The sequence below is a fragment of the Neolamprologus brichardi genome, chromosome 12, assembly GCF_056152115.1.
Source record: "Neolamprologus brichardi isolate AB-2024 chromosome 12, ASM5615211v1, whole genome shotgun sequence".
In the NCBI taxonomy this organism is placed as follows: Eukaryota; Metazoa; Chordata; class Actinopteri; order Cichliformes; family Cichlidae; genus Neolamprologus; species Neolamprologus brichardi.
In genome coordinates this window covers 26,014,871-26,036,673 of record NC_142115.1, presented here as the reverse complement: position 1 = coordinate 26,036,673, position 21,803 = coordinate 26,014,871, and the positions used below count along the sequence as shown (strand labels likewise).

Genomic DNA, 21,803 nt, shown 5'->3' with positions numbered 1-21,803 from the left:
TGAGATTAGGAGGGGAGAGTGTAACCACGGTGACTTCTGTTCCCACTTCCGCTAGTCCCTTTATTGTGGCGGGAATGAACCCCATATAACTTCCGGGTCAATCAGCTGCATCTTCCCTGCTTCCCCGGCTGCTGTTGTCCCTGTGGTTGGCGTACTTGTCAGATATTGACAAATTTTACATTGCATACTAGTTGACAGCGTGCAATAACCCGGCCGATTCATTCATCTTTACACTACCTCACAATCGACTCAACGGTCAGGTTTTTTTTCCCCGCGATCAGTCCTGATCAGCGCGGGATGGCGAGCCACCCGACCACCGCTATGTTGCGGTAGGAATCATAAACCTATGGACTGAATTACAAAAACTGTTGTCACGTGACCTATCACAGGTCCATGGAACTGAACCAAATCTCATACTGGACTAAACCTCATCCCACCTCCTTTTGGACCATAATAAGCTGTTTTGTATTGTTAGCGTTATTTTGTTTGTGATATATTATACATATATTTTTTTTGTATATCTCTCTCTATATTTATCATAACAAACACAATATATATATATTTTTGAGCTCTACTTTTGGTTTCCTGTGTTTTCTTCACACACTCAGGCTCCATAGTCGAGACTACTTCTGAGAGCTCATTGTCTATGTAGCTGCAGTCAGGCGCCCTGGTCCTGCAACCGCGTTACATGAACATAAAAGGCTAATTGTTCAGAGGGAAATGGCTGAAATGCTGAAGCTTGGAGTTCACTATCTGGGACCACATCCTCGGTAATGATGGGCGATGAGGGATGAGGAAGTGTGAACTGGTGCTGCGGTTTGGGGAAGGCCTCGAAGGGGACTGGCGATGGCTCTCGAGCCGGGCAGATCCAGATCCCCGTGTACTAACGAGAAATGAATGAAGGAAAGGAAGAGAGGAGAAGAAAGTGGGGGGAAAGATGGGGCATGAAAATGAGAACAGCAGGTACTGGAGAAGGGGGGGCTTTTATAGCCTGAGGCCGGAGGGGGCGTGAAGGAAGAGTGGTCCCTCTCCTGAAATTCAGACGATATCTCCACTAATAGAAGAGTCACACAGTGGGTGGTATAGCCCCGCAGTTCTTGTGGTGAAGAAAGATAGGTCTATACAGTTCTGCATTGACTACCGCAAGGTGAATGAGGTGTCACAGTTTGATGCCTACCCCATGTCCCGGGTCGAAGAGTTCCTGAACTGGCATTGCTCAGTTTTTCACAACTCTGGATTTAACCAAGGGCTACTGGCAGATTCACAGGAAAAAGCATCCTTGTGTACTCCTTACGGGTTGTACCAATTTGTCACACTTCCTTCTTTGGAGCTCCAGCCATTTTTCAACTCCTCATGGACTGGGTGCTGCATCCGCTGGCTGCATATGCTGCCGCCTACCCGGATGTCACTGTGGCTGGCATCATCCACAATGACACCTGGGCGGAGCATGTGCAGTGGGTGGCCACGGTCCTGGAGTCCCTGAGGCAGGTGTGGCTCACGGCCTGAAGAAGTGTCCGGTTGGACGGAGGGAGGTACAGTATTTGGGGTACCACTTGGGAGGCAGGCCGGTGCGCCCTCAGGTGTAAAAAACAGCAGCCATTGCATGCTTGCTACAGCACAGTTGAAAAGGAGTGCTTGGTAATCTGCTGGGTGGTTGACTCTCTTCATTTTTACCTCCTGAGCTGCCCTTTCATCCTCTGTTTGGATCACGCTCCGCTACAGTGGCTCCATCACATGCAGGATGCCAACGCCCGAATCACCTGTTGGTGTCTGACCTTACAGCCTTTTAAGTTCAAGGTGATACATAGACTGGGGGGCGCAGATGGTCGTGAAAATAAATGTCTTGGTCGAAATATCTGATATATTCTCTATGTTCTGTTGTGAATGAAATATGGGTTCATGAGATTTGGACATGATTGCATTCGTTTTTTTTAATTTACATGTTAAACAGCATTCCGCGTTTTGTTTTAGTTGTCTTTGTTTTTGCTGCTACGATTGGCTATTCGCCTTCCCTGATCCCTGTGTAATACTACCCATTATTCTACAAAATGGTTTTTAAATTTATGCATACTGAAAATTTTAACCCCTGTTGGAGTGCAATGCCCATGTATTATGCTTAAGCAAATGAATTTATTTTTGCTGAACTATTTTCCAGCTTTGCCTTTATCCCTCAAGTGATTGGCACTGGTATGAAACCTTTCAGTGAGACGTGAGGAAAAGTAAAATGAAGGTAAATATTTGTTGTAGTGAGCTGGGTAATATTCAGTTCTGTTTATTTGTGCGAGATGGAAGCAAATGGCTTTTTCTGAAGAGTGACAGCCTAAACAGTTGGCACAAACTTAAAAAAACAAAACAAACTAAAACAAAAAACTGGCTTTATCCTGAAAAAGTTGAAATACATTTATATTCAGATGGATTAACGCTAACTTTTCCGTGCAATGTTTCTCTTACAATTGGTAAAAAATCCCCAACAAAACAAATGAGTCAAACAGGAAAAAGCAAATGCTCACCCACTCTTTCTTTCTACCATTATTCTAATATCTGGGATTGAGCACTCGCTGAATTTGTCCATCAGCTTTAGCAGTGTGCAACCACTTTCCACAGTGGAAGATTGTTGTGACTGAATTGGCTGTGTTGGTCACCTCAATACACTCTAGATACCACCCACTGTTGGGGCTGGTGCCGTCATGTTCCACTTTGACCCTCAGCAATTCCCCAAGGTCCAGCATCTCCAGAACGAAGCGGTCTGTCCGCCCTCGCTCAAAAAGGTTGCGAAACTTCTGCCGTAGGTGACGCTTGCCTGAGTCACCATTGACACCATACATGGTGATAAAAACATTTGCATCTGTGCCGCCCGCTTTGACGTCCCCGGTGATGACGATGATTTCATACTTGACAGGGACCAGGTTGCGGACTTTGCTTGCAAAGCTCTCGATGGATTTATAGCACTCGAATGTCTGGAACTGGTCTTTTTTGGCTGCCAGGGGAATTTGTGCATCACAGTGGAAGAAATACCTAACCACAAGAGGATGCATTGATTCAGCACCATCAGTTTTATATAACATAATGCATGTTGTGTGAGAGTCTACTCACTTGTTTCCCAGCTCCTTTTCTGTCACCACCACCTCCATAACATGCCAGAAAGCCTCATTCTTCACCTTCTTGCCGTCTTTTGTGATGTGGCCAACGCAGATGCTAGCGATTTCCCCCACGTGCTTCGACGAGAACTCAAACGTGTCAGTGGCACCGCTGTGGAAAGGTTCAAGAGACGTTTCTGTAGGGTTTGATTTTAAACTGTTAAATTTTATGGTCTGCCTGAGAGGTTCTGTTTCACCTCATGGGATTATCTCTCCTGAGAGTAAAGAGAAAATGAAGCTACAAGATAAAAGGGGGTAGAAAAAAATGTGTAAAAGAGGGCAATTATGTAAGACCACATTAGAGGGTTTTACCACGAGTCGCAAACCCTGGACTCTCTGAAGACCTACCTTAAGAACTTCTTTTTCTTATTCTCCAGAACAAACTCCTTGGAACGGGCTTTCCTTCCTTCCAGCAGGATCCAGACATTTTCCGTTGTGGAGGCGTCATCTGCGTTAGCAGTTGTTGTGGCAATTTCATATTCTGTGGCCATGCACAGAGACACAAATTGCTGCATTATTTTACAAGTGACAAATGGTTGTAATTTACTGCAAGTGATTCATCTCAGATAATTACACAACCCATGATTATGCCAACAGACTCTCTGGATAACTAACTTGTTTTGTCACTGAGGTCTACAGAATCATTGTTGGCACAAGCCAGTTCCCTCATAATCTGCCCGTCATCTTCGTTTTTTGCCAACCAGCGGTCACAGGGGAACCTGAAGGTGTTGTCCAGGGTCTCATCTTTCACATCAAGGTACTCCAGGTGCCATCCAGGAGCAGGGCCTGTTTACAGTAAGAGCAACAGTCAATGGTGAATTTATTCCATCTGTAAACAAATGTTATCTCAACCACTTATCTAAATTTCCCCGTTCCATTGTTTAACAAAAAAAGGTAAAGTATATATAGTATAAAGTTTCTTGAGATGACTACTATTGTGAACAGGTACTTTATAAATAAAATAGATTTGAAGTAAACAAGCTAACATTAACACTATGGTGTACATCCACTCTTGCAGTATCTAAGCAAGATTCTGGTATTCCATCTTCCAAGTACCCCTGTAAGACATCTTGTCTAGCTTCCTGAGTCAAAAAATTTAAAATAAAAAAAAGTACTTTGCTTCAATTCATTGCTTATGCACAGCTCTTTTAAGGCTGTGGCATTTCAATTGGGTTGATATACCTAGCTTTTAACTGGGGGAGTGCAAATCATTCTGTTGAGATTTGTAGCTTGACATTGCTGCGTGACCTAATTTTGGCCAAACTTTAGCTGTGAGACAGAAGTATTCTAGAGTCACATTTGACTCTTGTATACTTTTATGTGGTGGCCTGGTCCCGTGGCTGCAAGTGAAGCCCTAATCATTACCCCTCCTCCACCGTGCTTGACGGTTGGCATCAGGTGTTTGCGCTGATATGTTGTATCTGATTTTCACCAAATGTGGCATCAAGCATTATTGCCAAATATCTCCACTTTGATGACATCTACCCAAAGGACATTGTTCCGGAAGTCTTGTGGTATGTTCAGATGCAACTTTTGAAATCTAAGTTGTGGTGTTATTTTCTTTTTAGAGGGAAGAAACTTTTCCTGGCAACCATTCCAAACAACTTGTTCATTCTCTGACAATAACACAAAAACTCGATGCTCCAGATTATTCCAAAGTGCTAAAACTTTCCTTCCTTTCTTATGTGCTTACTTATGACCGTAGTTCTCCTTGTCTCCTTACCTTTGTTGTCATGCCACACTCTGACTTTTGACAGTTCGCCCAGACTGAGCATATCAGGAAATCTGAACACGTCCTTCATTTTTCGCTCAAACTTGTTTCTGTTGGTGCTCTCTTTCAGAGGCAGCATCCCTGTATCTCCATACTCCCCAAACACAATCAGAAACACGTTGGCATCAGTGCCAGCACCTAGAATATTGCAAAGATCAGAGAACAGAACTCCAATAAACTTTAACTTATGAGAAAATCTATTAGTAGTTGTAAACATGCTTGTTAAAGTTAAGCACTCAGTGTCTTATTTAACACTTAAAAAATATGTAAAATACTCATAGAAGTTCAACAAACGTAAACTATTTTGATTCATTTGGGGAAGAAATTTGCGCAGTTAACGAGGGCTCTGGGATGATTAGAGAAAACCCCCAACTTGAATATTTATATTTATTATTATTTTTTTTAACTTTATTCCAAGCTGACAAATTAAGTTAAAATTGACTGATACAGTTTCTTTAACCTGGTCAACTTTCTAAATATATGTGATTGTTTTCTGTTTTTAGAATCACTAAACACACATTCTTAATAGTTGAGGCAATTACTTGACTATACATTGGAAACATTCTGTGACCCACCTGCAGCGTCACTAGTCTGGACTTGGATGATGTAAGTTGTTTTTTCTACCATCTCCTCGTCATCCACCATAGCCGCCAGCTCACACACCTTTGTCCTCTTGGGCCCTTTGGTCTTGGACAGCCAGTTCTCGTAGGTGAACAGGTACTCTTCCTCTGTGGTCAGGTTTCTCATCAGGATCTAACATTTTAAATCAGATGATGACATCACAATTCGCATTAAACAAATGTCCACATGTGAAATCTACTATTTAGCTGCAGCAGAGGAGGAGAAAATTGACTGTGATTTTGGAATAAATGCATTAATGTATATTTGTGGCTTGAAAAATGTTAAACAATCCACAAATACACGAAAGTTAACCTAGCATTCATCTGTTTCCACTGGAAAAGAATCTGATTAATTAACGGTATTTGCGAAGGCTGAAAAAAGAAATTGCTTCATTATTAAATTAGCAAATTAAAAGATTGTGGTTTAAAAATCACAAGAGTTATTGTTTTAATTACAGCTTAGAGACAGCGCCATCCACTGCAATGATATACCAAACACGCAAGTGAAATTTACTAACTTGTGAAAACTGTTCAGTGTTCCACCTCATTTCATTACCTGAATAGGAACGTTTATATAATTTCACAGATACTGTACAATCATTACTTACTTCATTAGGTACATCTGTTCAACTGGTTAATAATGCAAATATTTAATTAGTAAGTCAGACGGCTGCAACTCAATGCCTTTAAGTGTGTAGACATAGTCCAGATGACCTCCTAAAGTTAAAACTGAACATCAGAATGTGGAAGAAAAGTTATTTAAGTGACTTTGAACGTGGCATGGTTGTTGGTGCCAGATGGGCTGGTCTGAGTATTTCAGAAACTGTTGATTTTCCCACATAACCATCTTTAGGGTTTATAGAGGAAGGTCAGAAAAAGATAAAATATCCAGTGATCTGATTGTTCTCTGTGCAGTGAAAATGCCTTTTGATGCCAGAGAAAGACTGCATTGAGCTGATAGGGAGCCAACAGTAACTCACAGTAACTTACAACCAAGGTATGCAGAAAAACATCTCTGAAAGCACAAAATGTCAAATGTTGCAGTAGATCACACTAAGTGCCACTCCTGTTTGCTTGATTTCTGCTGCAACATTCAGATAGTAGTGTCTGAATTTGTTGCAAACAACATGAAAACATGGATCCATCCTGCTTGTATCAACAGTTCAGGCTGCTAGTGGTGGTTTAATGATGTGGGGGATATTTTCTTGGCATGCTTTGGGCCCCTTAGTACCAACTGAGCATCATTGAAATGCCACAGCCTACCTGAGAATCGATGCTGATCATTTCCATCCCTTTATGGCCACGGTGTACCCATCTTCTGATGGTTGCTTTCAAAAGGATGACACACCATATCACAAAGCTCAAGTAATCTCAAACTGATTGCTTGAATATGAAAATGAGCTCACTGTTCTCAAATGGCCTCTACAGTCACCAGATCTCAATCAAGCAGAGCACCTTTGGGATTTGGCTCAACGGGGGATTTGTATCATGGTTGTGGGGCCAACAAATCTGCAGCAACTGTTTGACGGTATCGTGTCAGTAAGGGGTAAAATCTCAGAGGAATGTATACACCACCTTGTTGAACCTATGCCATGAAGAATTAAGCCAGTTCTGAATGTAAAAGGGGATCTAGCAAGCTGTACCTTATAAAGTAGCACATGAGTGTAAAACGTAATATTTATGATAAACTGATGTTAAAGTTTTGTGCTACCTCAAAATGTGCACCTGCTTTCCGGTAATTGCAAATTATTTCTTATCATTCCTTCTTTCTTACATTTTTTATTCTAATACCAGACGTGTTGCATCAGACACTCTTTGCATTACCCTGTCAAGAAACCAGTCTGGGCGGCTTCCGGTGCCATCTATTCGAATTCTGATCTTCTTCAAAGGAGCGATGTCATCTATCTCCAAGGTAAATGTGTCTTCTTGCCCTCTTTCAAACCTGAATGAACCAATATATATGGATTAAGCTGCATTTAAAGACATGACTGTGCTAATTAAATAGTTTAACCTTTCTGGAGATACATTTAATTGCATTTTAACTTTCATGCCTTTGTAGCTGTACACAGCAGCTGGTTAGATTATCTTAGGTTAAACGGCATAAACAGTGAAACTGCCTGTCCAATTTTGTCCATAGGCAACAGCACAGATTAACATAAAACACTGTGTTTATTCAGAAACATGTGGTGCTTGTGGCATTTATATGGCAGACTCTTTGTTATTACGATCTTAGTGCCAATAAAGGAAATCACTGCTTTGATCCAAAATACCACACAATAAGTGTGGTTTAAGTATATAAATAATAAGTTTCTTTATAGTTAAGTCACATTAATGAGATGCAACACATATATTATTGAGCTTTAAAGGTGCTGATGAGCTCATTTTGTTTGTTTAAACTCAGGCATCCCACATTTCCAGTATTTGCACTGAAAGAATCAACTGTTTCTTTATTGATAAGTAATCACTGTGAACTGACCTATCCTCATTTTTGGGCAGAAGCATTTCCTCTGTGCTCCCATTGGCTCCGAACACGGTCAGGAAAATGTTGGTATCAGTTCCTGCATACTGAATGTCACCTGTGGCAACCGTGACTGAATAAACAACCTAAAGAAATACGGTACACAGAGATACAGATACAGTTTTTATGTAACACATTAACTGAATGTTTTCCAACACTTCATATTTTAGGTGCGGTGACTCACTTTGCGGATAATGTTGATCGTGCTGGAGTCCAGCACATTGAACAGTCTGGCAGTCAGACCATCTCCCCTGTCTTTAGCCAGCCAGCACTTACATGGAAAGATGTACTTGATACCTTTGGTTGGCACGGCAACCGACAGCTCATCCACCAACCAGCAGCTCTCTGGTGTGACACCGTTATGGCCAAGCTGAGAGGGAAGAGAAGGGAGAGGAGATGGAGAGGGAATTGGTATATCACTTGATTTTTGTTTGATCTAGGCACATCTAGAATTAATTATTGCTGAGCTAGAATGGTTTTATTAAAATTTTAACAGCAGTGCATCTGAAGAGGCAGCCGAGAGGAGACAGTTTCACAGATTTAGCTACAGAAAGAGTCCCAGATTCTCACTTCCACCCTCTTGATCTCTCCTACGTCAGTTCCATAGCACACAAAGTGCTCCATGGAGCCAGCTGTGAAGGATTTCTTTCCCTCTGGCAGGTCCAGCCACAGCCGGTCTGTCTCGACGTCATTGGGACCAATGATGATGACATAAACCCTCGCTGTGGTGCTGGCATCATGTTCGATCGCCGTGGACAGGGTGAAGTGATAAGGGATGACTGGGTGAGAGAGAAAAACTGCTTTGAGTTTTTTTTTCACATATAAAATTCAGTCTGAAGTCTCAGCCACTTCAGAGAACATTCCTACTTCTTTAATATTAGTACTATCATCTAGCTCCAGGCTGAGTGTGACCTTTTGATCTTTTTCAAATATGGATGGAGACAATATTAAAGTTTATCTTAAAAGAGTAGTTTGACATTTTGGGAAAGGTGTATTCTTACAGAAAGTCAGATTAAGGTGGAAGATTGTTAGCACTCTTTTAACTGTAGCCAGCAGCCATTTACCTTAGCATAGCATGAAGACTTATAGTCAAGAAATAATCCTTCATCACTATACACTGTAAAAGCATACAGCTGTTCTTCTTAGACGAAACATGTTGTGTTAAATAATGAGCCTTTAAGGTGTTTGTAGATGCTTTTCTTTTATTAAGGCTACATCAGTGTTATTCTAGTGCTTTAGCACACACATACTATCATGTGCAGCCAAAGAAAAAGAGCAGAGGGATGCTTGTTTTGTGTCTTTTATCATACAGAAGAACAGAAACAGCAACGTTTCAGACCAGAGATTTATTTTGCCTGAGGTAGAGCAGTTCCACTACTAATCAGAAGGTCAGTTGTTCAATCCCTCCTCCTCCTTCATTCTGCACGTTGAAGTGTCCTTGGGCAAGATACTGAACCTCAAATCTGCCTCCCCGTGCATCCTTCAAAAAGTGTGTGCGTGTGTGTGTGTTTGAAAGTCCTTAGAGGCACAAAATATAGCTCAAATGTGTGTGTGAATGTGGGTTGTAATAATCAAGTGCTTTGAGTGCTCACTTAGACTAGAAAAGCACTACATAAGTACCAGTTCATTTACCATCCCTGGTAGAGAAATACAAAGAGGATTATAGAGGATGAGGTTACAAAAGGTGTCTGAGCCAAGCTGACTTTTTTGTCTTTTTTTTGTCATTTTTTGAAGCAATTGTAGGTCTGCGTACTACAATTTTGTGAATGTCTCTGCTTTCCTTTCCACACTAAAAAAAAGTCAGAGCTGCATTAGCAGGACTTCCAAAAGTCTCAGTTTTAGGAGTGCTGTGGTGAGTGAGTTCAGGCACAAAGCGTAACTTTGGTAAGTTAAACACTTTAAAATGAAAGCCACCAAGCACAAACACTGTGTTTACCTATTTCTTTAATGTTGGTTAATTTGGTGTAAATATTAGGGTGAACTATGACCTGATTGATATTACCTGTATTTATGAAATTTCTATAAGTTTGTATTGATTCTTCCTGTTGATATTGTGGTTATTTATCATGTTGAATTTCAGTATTTTTTCCTGATATTTGTGTCCACTTCCAGAAACGTCATTTCACAAAGAGACACAATGAATAGACCTTACTTGGACCCCCTTCAACTACTACTGCCTTTTTCTTCTTTTTCTTCTTGTTGGCATTCTTGTCCAGTCCCAGTTTGGCCTGAGCAATCATTTTGGAATATGGATCAGAGCTTCTTTCACCCTCATACCCCTAAAACAGGCACAAAATAAACACAGCTATCAATTTTCTTTTCTGGAATAATTCTGACATACAAAGAAGAAAATAATAAAACACTGTCTTTAAACACAACCTTGACGTAGAAGGTCCTGTCTATTCGTTTGTCCTCTTTCTTCGTTGATAGCCAGCGCTCACACAGGAACATGTATACCTCTTCTGTTTCCACATCCAGCACCTCCACCTGGTCCAGGTACCAATCAGCCCCAACCATAGAGTTGTTATGACGAACACGAATCTTAAACACCTGCCCCAAATCCACGGCCTCAATATTGAACTTATCCACCTAAAAGGCAAAAGGAATTGAACAGATTTAGATTTATTTTTGTGCAACATCACATAACGATTCGCACTTCTCCTCTAATACCTCTCCTCTCTCAAACTTGTTCTTGTTATTCTCAGATTTGGCGAGTTTCCGCTCTCCTGTGTCTCCCAAATCTCCATAAATGGTGAGGAAAACGTTGGCATCGGTTCCCGCTCCGTACATATCGCCTGTCCGCACAGACACCGTGTATGTGTGAGCTGTGAGGGAGGAAAAATTTTGGTCGGTAAATGCAGACCTTGTTTGCTAATAGATTTTTTTTCCCAACTGTGTTGTTTCCAGTCTCACAGCATGTCTATTTATACAGCAAAATGTCTCAAAAATTTGTACAACATGCAGAGGGTTGGTGTGACAGAAGAGGATGCTTTGGATAGTGCGAGATCGGCTGTGGCAACCCCTAAAGAGAGCAGCTGAAAGAAGAAGAATGTCTCAAAATTGGACTTTAAACCATTCTCCCCACTAAGCCTTTCAAAACTCAGCTTCAGCTTTGAAAAAGTGCATGCTAGAAGAGCATATTAGGATGCTGAAAAGCAAAATCTACCAAGGCTTATATTGCTCCATGCTAGTTCAACATCTTCACCATGCAACAGCTGAAATAAAAATAAGCACCTCTAATGTTTCCTTAAGCAGAGCACCTGAAAGCAAGTGTAGTTACATTCCACCGGTGACATAACTTTCAACCTACTTTCCAAAGCATCTTCAACCTCAGTTTCAGTTGTTTTCAGTGTCCCATCCCTGAGGAGTTTCTGAGTGATGATGTCTGAGGGGACAAGCTCCCTCACCGTCTCACCATCATCTTCAGACTTGGCTAGCCAGCGCTCGCAAGGGAATATAGTCGTCTCAGAACCCTGCCATTAAACACAGATAACTCTTCAGTCTGGCACCAGCTATGTTTCTCTAACTGAGACTCAATGAACTGTGTGAGCCAGAAGATGTTAAATTATTAATTTGTTAATAATTTAATGAGGCCACAGACAAGAAATCTCTTAACGATGCACTTACAGTGCATTGCCTAAAGTATTCACTCATCTGCGTTCAAAGGCATATGAACTTGAGCGACATCCCATTCTTAATCCATAGGGTTTAACATGATGTTGCAGCTATAATAGCTTCAACTCTTCTGGAAAGGCTTTCCACAAGGTTTAAGAGTGTTTTTTGAGAATATTTGACTACTCTTCCAGAAGAGTGTTTGTGATGTTGGATGAGAAGGGTGCTGTCAGGACTCTGTACAGGACAATCAAATTCTTTCACACCAGACTCGCTCATCCATGTTTTTATGAACCTTGTGTGCCTCAGTATGTGCTCTGTGTTTTATGTGACCTACCACTTTGTGGCTGAGCTGCTGTCGTTCCCAATCGTGTCCACTTTTTTATAATAACAGTAAAAGTTTAATGTGGAATCTTTAGTAGTGCTTGACTTCACAGAGCTCCTGAGAGCAACCCATTGTGTCACAAATGTTTGTAGAAGCAGTGTGCATGCCTAGGTGCTTGATTTTATACACACACCTGTGGCCATGGAAATAACTGCAACACCTTATCTATGATTTGGATGAGTGAGTGAATAGTTTTGGCAATATAATGCCGCTATTAAGGTGTCATCTCATGGGGATTTTGCTTACCTTTCCTTTCCTGAGCTGTCGCCTGATCTCCACTCTGTCAAGATGCCATCCAGGATTGGTGCCGCTGTTGTCATGTCCTATCCTGATTTTCTCTATAACATCACCAATGTCCTCCAGCTGTTTAAAGACAACTTATCATTCGCAAACCGGCCGCCACTTTTTGAAAAGCTCTATCAGTGAGTAGCCACACATTACACTTACCTCCACAATAAACATGTCTTCAGCTCCCCTCTCAAAGCACAAGCGTCGCTCTCTCTTGTTGACACACAGGTGCTTCTGCTGAGTGCACACCCCCTTATGGCCATACAAGACTATAAACACGTCAGCATCTGTTCCCGCTCCAAATACATCGGTGGTGTATATCTTTATCTCATAAGGCACAACTGAAAAAAAAGTAAAAGCTTTTTTGTTGGCAGGAAAGGTGGAAGAACCCTTTTTGAGCCGTGCACACACTGGTCCCATCACCGTTTACACTTCGGTTTATCAGGTGTCATGTACAGCTGACCACTTGTGTTCAGATTTCCTTGCTTTTTTAACCAAGAGTCAGCAAAGAAGACAACTATTTTAAGACTTGTAAAACACAAAAGCTGCATGAAAAAGAGAAAACAAGGTGTTACAATCTTGTTGTGGATGTATTAGACACCATACAAAAAATTGTCAATGCGTCAAAGACTGAAACTCTGTTGCTTTGGCGGTTTCACCATTTATTGATGAGCAAACACTATCATGGTTAACTCATATTGATGATGTAGGAGTGGGTATATTTCAACTTAATATTCAAAAGCTTGCGTTTTGAATTTCAGAGACCACAAATAAACGAGTATAACAGATTACTTGTCTGTTATTTGGTTTTAGTGCTTCAGAAGTAAGACCCTCGCTCAAAACAGAGCTACCCCTTTTGCTCTTCACTGAACGACAGTGTGGGTGGGAAACATGCCAGGCTGTCATGGATGAAGGTGGAGGACAGGCTGGCATATAATCTAGTCTTTTATATAAGAAACATTTGCATTTTAGGAAAGGCTATATTAGTTTTCACAGCTAACGTTTACAGTTATGATACCAGACATGCTTTTATGCCTTACAGAAAACATATCAGACTAAACTATCTAACTGTAATAACTGTCCACCATCCTTACTACAAGCATTGATAAGCAATTAAAAGCAAGAAGTTTACGAAGAAAGTCCTGCAGTATATGTGGTTATTTATCTGTGGAGAGTGATCACAGTTGTGCTAGCTGATAGCTATAACTGCTGGCTTAAAATGTGTTTATTGTCACTGATGACATTTTTCTGTTTTAGTGTTAATTTGTTGTTGAAACTCAAAGGAATCATTTGATCTTTTAATACGTTTGCTGTCCTAAATAGTTAACATCTAACTGGTAAGATACTGAATGAAAAACAAAGTCACGTGTAGAAATTATATCTATAGATAATTGCTACTATAATATCCTGAAATTGGTTGAACTTTTTAGCCTGCTTTATAAAAATGCCCTTATATTGAAGGGCATTATCGTCATTGATTACATAATAACAGTCTTTGAGCCCGCTTTATAAACTGCAATATTATTTATTTTCTTTCTTGTTGTTTGTATAAACTAACTGACATGAATGGATCATAATGTATAAGTTGAGTTTGCATACATATTGATAAAAACAAACTATACTCTATAAGTCAATATTTCGGGCTGTTGTCTCAAACTTTATCTCAAAATTTGGATTTATTAACTCAAACTAATGAGAAAATAACTTTATCCATCCATTCACTTCCACTTATCCTTTTCAGGGTCGCGGGGGAGGCTGGAGCCTATCCCAGCTGTCATAGGGCGAGAGGCAGGGTACACCCTGAACACACAGACACAGACAACCATCCATCCATCCATCCATTCACTTCCACTTATCCTTTTCAGGGTCGCGGGGGAGGCTGGAGCCTATCCCAGCTGTCATAGGGCGAGAGGCAGGGTACACCCTGAACACACAGACACAGACAACCATTCGCACTCAAATAACTTAAATTCTGAGTAATTTTGTCTAAAGTTTGAGTGAGTAAGTCATAATCTTTTTTTGGAAAATAACCTGAAATTTCGACTTAGCTCTGCCAATTGAAAATGTTTTTTTCAAGGGCAGAAACAAGCCTTCATATTGGAGGAACGATAATAAAAAGACAGGACACCACTGCAGCTTTATAACATTCATTACAGGTTGGAGTTAATGGTCTGATAAGCACCATTCTTCAGGCAGACTGCTTTAAAATACATTTTACTGCTAATGCTTCCGCTCTTTTATCAGAGTGAAATTTTGCATAAAGCACTTTCAGAGGACGATTTCTCAATAAGCCTACTCTACGTTTACTAATGGATTTGAGTACTTATATCACTGCTGTTCACTCACATGGTGTGTAGAATTCAGTCTGTAAGTCAGCTGGATAGAGATCCCTCACAGTTGCACCATCATCCTCCCCTTTATCCAGCCAACGGCCACATGGGAAGCGCATCCTCTGACCCTGTGAAGGGGCATCAATGTCGATCCAGTCCAAGAACCAACCAGGTGAACCCCCTGATTCAGAAAAAAAAAGTTTAGTTTTTTTGTACAGTGCAGTGCTTATGTATATGACTGCTTTGTTTGTTTTACAGTACGTTCTTTTCCCACCTGAGTCCTCGTGCCCGATTCGAACTTTTACCAGGTCGCCCAGATCCACGGCCTCCACAGTGAACTCATTGATCATCCCCTGTTCAAACTTATTCTTGTAGTTTTTACAAGCCTTTAGATTGATGATCCCTGTGGGTGACATGCAGATTTTTTTAAATTCTGATATTTAGCCAGTAACAGGGATGCCATCATACTGCAGGGATGATGCTGAATTATCGCACCTGTGTCATCATTTTCACCAAAGAGGATAGCGAAGACATTGGAATCAGTTCCAGCATACTTCTTTTCTCCAGTTTTTATCTTAAGAGTATATGTAGTAGACATAGCTGCAGGATAAATTTATCATATAAGTATATGAAACTTGTCATATTGGTCTTCCACTAATCTTATCCCACTGAGGCGTAAACAAGCTTTGAAGCTTCATTACATTTCTGCTCCAGGCCCAGAGTGCCACTCGTGCCCTCATCATCATCATCCTTCCTCATGAAGGCCTCATCCACGGGAACCAGCTCTCTCGCTATCTGCCCGTCGTCTTCATCAACTGCAAGCCAGCGGTTACAAGGGAAGTAGTATCTACAGAAGAAACACCTTTGTTCAACACTCCAAGATATAATGTTGTTAATTTACTCTCCTAATCACACAAAATCTTTAATTGTTGTTTGCTGTCGGATTTTTCTGGAATCCAGCTGAATAACTAAGCAAAACCCACATGGCTGTATGTTTGTGGCACCTACGTTGTATCCTCTTTTGTGTCCACTATTTCAACACGATCTAGGTACCAAGAGGAGTAAGACTCAGAGTTGTCATGACGGATTCGTAGCTTCTTCAAAGGGCCCAAATCAACGGCTGTCACGATGAAAACATCCTCCTGCAAAATACAGCAACTAGATGTTTTACAAATCACTTTTAATTTAACTGTTTTTATTTGATAGTCCAAAGTGATACCAGAGCAGAAATGAATCGGGACTCACAAGAGTGTTAACTGATAGAAGAGAAGTTGGTCTGAAACAGTACTGAAATATATTAAAGCTTTGAAACTTTACAAGGGAAAGACAGAAAAGGCACAAATATATAAAAATGGAATGCAATCCATCCAGAATTGCTACAGTATATCTGACCACATCACAAATATATTATTAGAAAAGCATGTAAGCAAAAAAAAAGGTAATATGAAAACTCCCAGTTTCTGCGATGCTGTGTAAAATGTAGAGAAGAACAAATGCAAAATCCCATATTTACCCCCCAAAAAGTCAAAGACAACTTAAAAAAAACTTTAATTGTATTTGATATGTATGCATATATATATATATATATATATATATATATATATATATATATATATATATATATATATAATCCAATTTTGATATTGGATTTGATATGTATTTGTATATGAATTTGACTCTTTTATTTTTGTTTTTACAATTGAGTCATGTTGTTCACGTCACAGAGGTACCTGTATGTGGTTTGACATTGTCCTGAGAAATCATCATCTGTATGGCTGCGTATGATTTGGAATCATCTGGTGGGATTCATATGTTTCTCCATAACTTGTATGTACTCTTCAGCCTTAACAGTGCCAACCATGTGCAAGTTACTCATGCTTTTAAAATGCACACTAATATTAAGTCATACAGTTCCTCACATTTTTAGAGAGGAGGAAGTGATGGGCATGTTTTCCAAAAAGAATTAAACATTTCGGTAAATTCAAATACTGGATGCCCCCCCCCCCCCGTCTTAAATATGCTTGAGGCTAGAGAGGGCAGCAGTGTTTCTGGATCATATTTTATAGATGTTGCAAAGTGTAATATCCACTTTGGTGGATGCTGTTCACTGACAACAATTTTCAGAAGTGCTTCTGTGTCCATACAGTGATTTCCAATACTGTGTATTCAAATTTTAAAATATTATCCACTGAGGATAAAAAATCCCCGAAGTATTTGCAATTGTTTGAAATGCAATTCAAACTTCACAACAAGCATATACTATAGCTTTCAAAATTTTATTTTTTTATGCTTTTCTTGTGTATGATTTTTAATTAAATACACTAAGTGATTTGCAAGTCAATTCATTTTTTTCAGCTTTCCAATTATGTTAAAAAAGGAGAAGACGGCTGGTCATACTCCACAGAAAACAGTTAAATGAATATGTGAGCTGCAGTTAAATTTCTTCATGATAATGTGACAAAGATGGCACCATTCGTTTGTTCCCTTCTCCCTTCCACTTGCCACGCCTAAATTTATTTCTGTCTTCCCAAATCATCTGAAAACAGTTGATGTTAGTGACGGGATCTTGAATGATTCTTGAAGATGTATTTCTGTGACACTCAGTATAATACAAACATGAAGGGCCCCTCATTTCTCACAAAAGCTGTTAGCCTCTCCGTGGTCATCTCACAAGCATGACAGTGTCTGTTTTCTGGGCTGGTTTCTTTTCCCTTGTAGCTTCCTTCTACTTCCACATCCCCTGCTTGTTATCCTCTGATTTCTGCAGGGATGTCTGTTGTTGTTATTCCGGTCGTCATGCAACTGCAGCACGTTTAATAAAAATGGTAATAAGGGGTCGAGAAAACAGAGCAGAAGTCTCCCAAGCAACATGTCCGGTGATGGCATAGCTCAAGAAAAAAAAGGTACTAGCAATAAACGAAACAAACCAAGTGTGACAAGAAAAAGTAAAAGAAAGCAAAAAAGGAAGAAAAGGTGAGAAGGAGAGAGAGAAAGAGAGGTGGGGTTGTTAAGGAAATATTCAGTTTATTTCACTGTTAAGGCACTCACTCATGAGTAAAATATAGTATTTTTTTTACATTGTATCACATAAAAGTATTTTTTTAAAGAACAATTCCCTTACAGAACTGAGGGTGACACTGTTTATTTAGGAGCTTTAATTGGTCATAAATAATCTCTCTTTCTTAAATTTTGTTATAATATATATGCATCTTAAAGTATCTTTAATGAAAAAAACCCCCGATTTTAAACAGAACTAAACAGAGAAAAGGTGTAGATGTCTGTCAACCACAGACCAAACATTCCCACTCACTGAATGGACTTTTTACTTGTGTCTTAGAAACAGACCCATTTTCCTGGTCTGGGGCCTGGATCTCCTCCATGCCTGCTTCATGCCCTGGGGGACAGGGCTATGGCTCTCTACATCCTCTTGCAGACCATTACATGGGGAAACCATTTGAATACAAGCGCGCCGATCCACACAGGTGTGCACACGGGTGTTCACTGTTCGTAGACTTAAATCACACCTTTCTTGGCTGCTACTTCAAAGCACATTGTGCGCTGTCTGTCCTGCGTGCTGCACAACAACATTCAATATTTAGTATTTACTGCTGTTTACACTTAGCTAGATTAATGCGATGGTGTTGTGTTTAGTATGTTGCTTTGTTTTTTTGTTTTTTTTGCTTGTTTTCTATTCTTTTTCTCTCAACAGGTGATCCCGGAGATATTTTTTTCCCCCCTTTCTCACTGTCCCTCTCCCCTTCTGTTTTTCTTTTCCTTCCTCTTTCTTTCTCCCTTTCCTATCCCTCACTCATGTCTGTCACGTCTGTAACAACTGAAAATAAAATAAAATAAATAATAAAAACAAAGGTCGATCAAATGGACCAATACGGCAATGCCATGATGATCCATTTGGCAAAATAAATCCATTGGGTATCCTTGTTGGTCTTCAGACAACAATTCTGACGGCTAAAGAACCAAATGGGACAGGCAGAAAAAAAGAAAAAGAAAAAGAAAAAAAAAGAAACAGACCCATTTTCCACTGAAGTGAGCTCTATGTTCTTACAGGGCCAGCTGTGATAATTAATTAACAGGTGTGGATAAAGTATGGAGTAAAAGTAGGACGGTTCAATGACGCAGAGGACTCCTGTGAGTCCAAGCCGGCTTGCCTGCGGGAGTGTTTGTAACCCTACCAGAATATGCTCCCACCCACACCTCAGTGGAACTCATGTTGAATCTTTGACTAACTGCTGGTTAATTTTCAGCATGACACATTTTTGAGCAAATGTATGAAGGTGTTCAGCTGTGATGAAAGCTACTAAGATATTTTTTTTAAAGAATATCAATTCGTAGAACTTGCCACAATAGAGCATAATCACAAATATAATCAAGTGACGTCTTTAAATCGAAATGATCATTTTTATAATCATACAAATTTAGAAGTGATTGTGTATTTCCTTTATTACCTGCCCTCGCTCAAATTTATTGATGTTGTCAGAATTCTTCAGGCAGCGCTCTCCAGTGTCTCCGTTCTCTCCATAAATATTAATGTAGACATTGGCGTCGGTCCCGGCTCCCATCATGTCACCAGTGAAGACACACACTTCGTAGGTGTTGACTGTCAGACAAAACAAGGGTTCAATTACTAACACCTTGTTAACCTGTCATACATGCCCTCCAAGTAAAATGTGTGAACCAATTATGGCTAAAACACAACACTGAAGACACAATAAAGATGTCGTAAATAAAAAGACATTTCAGTTCTTTATTGCTTATTAGCTGTAGCTAATTGAATTTTCTTAAATGACTAAAAATGGGATAAGGTGGTACTGTGAAGTCTTGTTCAAAAAGATAAATGCAGACAGGTGGCTGCTCACTGGAAAACTGATAGAAAATACACCTGCTTTAAGCCTATGTCTTAAATTAATTAACTATGTGAGGAGAAGGGATGCATATGGGAAGAAGAGGTGCTCTTTGAATAAAACAGACCTTTTCTTCTCTCTAACTTTAAAGACATGATGTTAAATCTTTTAGTTTTGGTTGACTTAATAATATTATTACGTGCAATGTAATCATGAATTTCATCCAGCACTGGTATGCTTCCTTTGCTCTGAATGCATTATTCATGTGAAAAGGCATTTGAATTCAGTGCAGATGGTAAATTACCTCCATGACTAGATTTCCACATAGGGAGGTAACTAAGGAGTGCACACAGTCAGTGAGACTGCAAAAGTTGATGTCAGTCATTAATAATATAAAAAAAATTATAATGAAAATCTCACGCATTGAAACTTTAATATGCTCCAAACTCAGAGAAGTGTTTAAAGAACATATGCAATTTCTAAAAATGCATTTAATGCTGTTGCATTTTTGATATAATATAAATAGAGGGTTCATGGACCAGCGAACAAAGCTTTGTTTGCCTGACTCTATCCGTGCATGAATAGCAGCTCCATTTTGCTGCAGGTGGTATATTTGAAAGAGTGATTTTGGTGCATTTTTATTGTGGAGTATGCAAGGAGAAAAGGGTTTCGTTTTGTACTATGTTGCAAATCCATGGCCACTGAACAACTGGGAATTACTATTATGATGATTATTACTATATATCATCATCATCATGAACTGTGTTAAATAAAACAGTTAACACTTTCATTTATTAAAAGCTTGTTCATTTAGTACCTTCCATCTCTTCTGCATCTTCAGGCAGCAGCTCCACCACCAGCTCGCCGTCCTCCTCTCCCCCAGCCAACCAGCGTGAACAGGGAAAATGATATGTCAGCACCACTTCTTGCATCTCCTCGCCACCCTCCTCATCCTCATCTTCCTCTTTCTTCTTTTTCTTCTTCTTCTTCTTGTCCTCCTTTTTCTTCTCCTTGGGCACCAAGGCCATGATGAGATGTTTCACGTCCACTGTCTCCAGGAACCAGCCAGATCCAATGCCGGCTCCACTGTGACCGATGCGTATCTTAAAGATCTTTCCGACATCTTTGGCCTCTATCTGTCAAACAATTGAAAAGTTTTGATTCAACATTTGGACACTTACTTCTGCATTTACGTTAAATTGTTGCAATAGATTTGGAGTTTTGGAAATCATAAAATCCAGATTTGAAACCTTAAATATTTCTGTGGTATTCCGTTCAAAGTTGTTGGATCTGCTTTCGAGTGTGATAACCTCCGTCTTCCCCTTGTCCCCGAAGATTTGGATGAAGACTACAGCATTTGTGCCAGCAAACACCACATCTCCGGTCATGACTGTTATCTCATAGTTTATTACTAGAAAATGCAGATCGATGAATGTGAAAGTGAACACAAGTATTTTTTGTGCAGCATTGGTGTTAACACATACACTATAGATGTGTAAGCTCATATATTCAAAACTCCTTACATAATAATTCAGTTCAGTGTAATTGTTTTTAAATAGTGGAAATTCACAATAACTTTTATCTCAAGGTACTTTATATTGCAGGCCCCAAACCCTACAGTCTAAAAAATATTTTAAAATAACCCAACAAAGAGACAACCCCCTATGAGCTTGCACTTGGTGATGGTGGGAAGGAAAAACTCCCTTTGAACAGGAAGAAACTTCCAGCAGAACCAGCTTCAGGAAGGGGCGGCCTTTTGCTGGGACTGGTTGAAAGAAAAGACAGCAAAAGACACACTGGGAGAGAGAGGCAGAGTTAGGTAACTGCAAGTGGTGTGTAAAAACAAAAAGAGAGAAAAGAGTGGAAAATAAATGCTCAGTGCATAATGAGAAGCCCCCTGAGACCTGGGACCATAGCAGCATAGCAGTTTAGGTTCACCTCACCCATCCCCAAATAAGCTTTGCTGAGAAGGAAAGTTTTGAGCTTAGTCTTAAAAGAAGAGAGTGTGTCTATCACCCAAATATCAACTGGGTGCTGGGCCCAGTCTACTTTAGGAAACTCTTGAAAGCACAAGTAAGCCTGCCATCTGAGAGCGAAGTGTTCTATTGGGATAATATGGTATTATGAAATATTTAAGATATGATGGTACCTGATTTCTCTAGGCTTTGCATGTGAGGAGAAGGATTTTACATTCAGTTCTAGACTTGAAAAGTGGCCGATAAAGAAATGCTAATACAGGAGAAATATGTTTTCTCTTTGTCATAACTGTCAATAATCAAACTG

At 40.0% G+C, this 21,803-nt stretch overlaps 1 protein-coding gene across 1 annotated transcript in view; it reads right to left on the bottom strand.

Moving 5' to 3' along the window:
• Positions 1-2,375: 2,375 nt before the first annotated feature.
• Positions 2,376-21,803, bottom strand: part of loxhd1b (lipoxygenase homology PLAT domains 1b) — a 33,413-nt gene continuing 13,985 nt past the window's right edge. The window contains 24 exon segments of the mRNA XM_087848832.1: positions 2,376-3,015; positions 3,094-3,249; positions 3,471-3,618; positions 3,753-3,923; positions 4,861-5,046; positions 5,484-5,661; positions 7,353-7,470; positions 8,005-8,132; positions 8,617-8,825; positions 10,199-10,325; positions 10,426-10,635; positions 10,717-10,871; positions 11,357-11,519; positions 12,290-12,406; positions 12,491-12,672; positions 14,678-14,842; positions 14,936-15,064; positions 15,157-15,261; positions 15,363-15,508; positions 15,670-15,803; positions 19,125-19,276; positions 20,338-20,452; positions 20,540-20,656; positions 20,771-20,931. Of these exon segments, the coding sequence (XP_087704958.1) occupies positions 2,535-3,015; positions 3,094-3,249; positions 3,471-3,618; positions 3,753-3,923; positions 4,861-5,046; positions 5,484-5,661; positions 7,353-7,470; positions 8,005-8,132; positions 8,617-8,825; positions 10,199-10,325; positions 10,426-10,635; positions 10,717-10,871; positions 11,357-11,519; positions 12,290-12,406; positions 12,491-12,672; positions 14,678-14,842; positions 14,936-15,064; positions 15,157-15,261; positions 15,363-15,508; positions 15,670-15,803; positions 19,125-19,276; positions 20,338-20,452; positions 20,540-20,656; positions 20,771-20,931 (3,953 nt within the window). The 3' untranslated portion in view covers positions 2,376-2,534.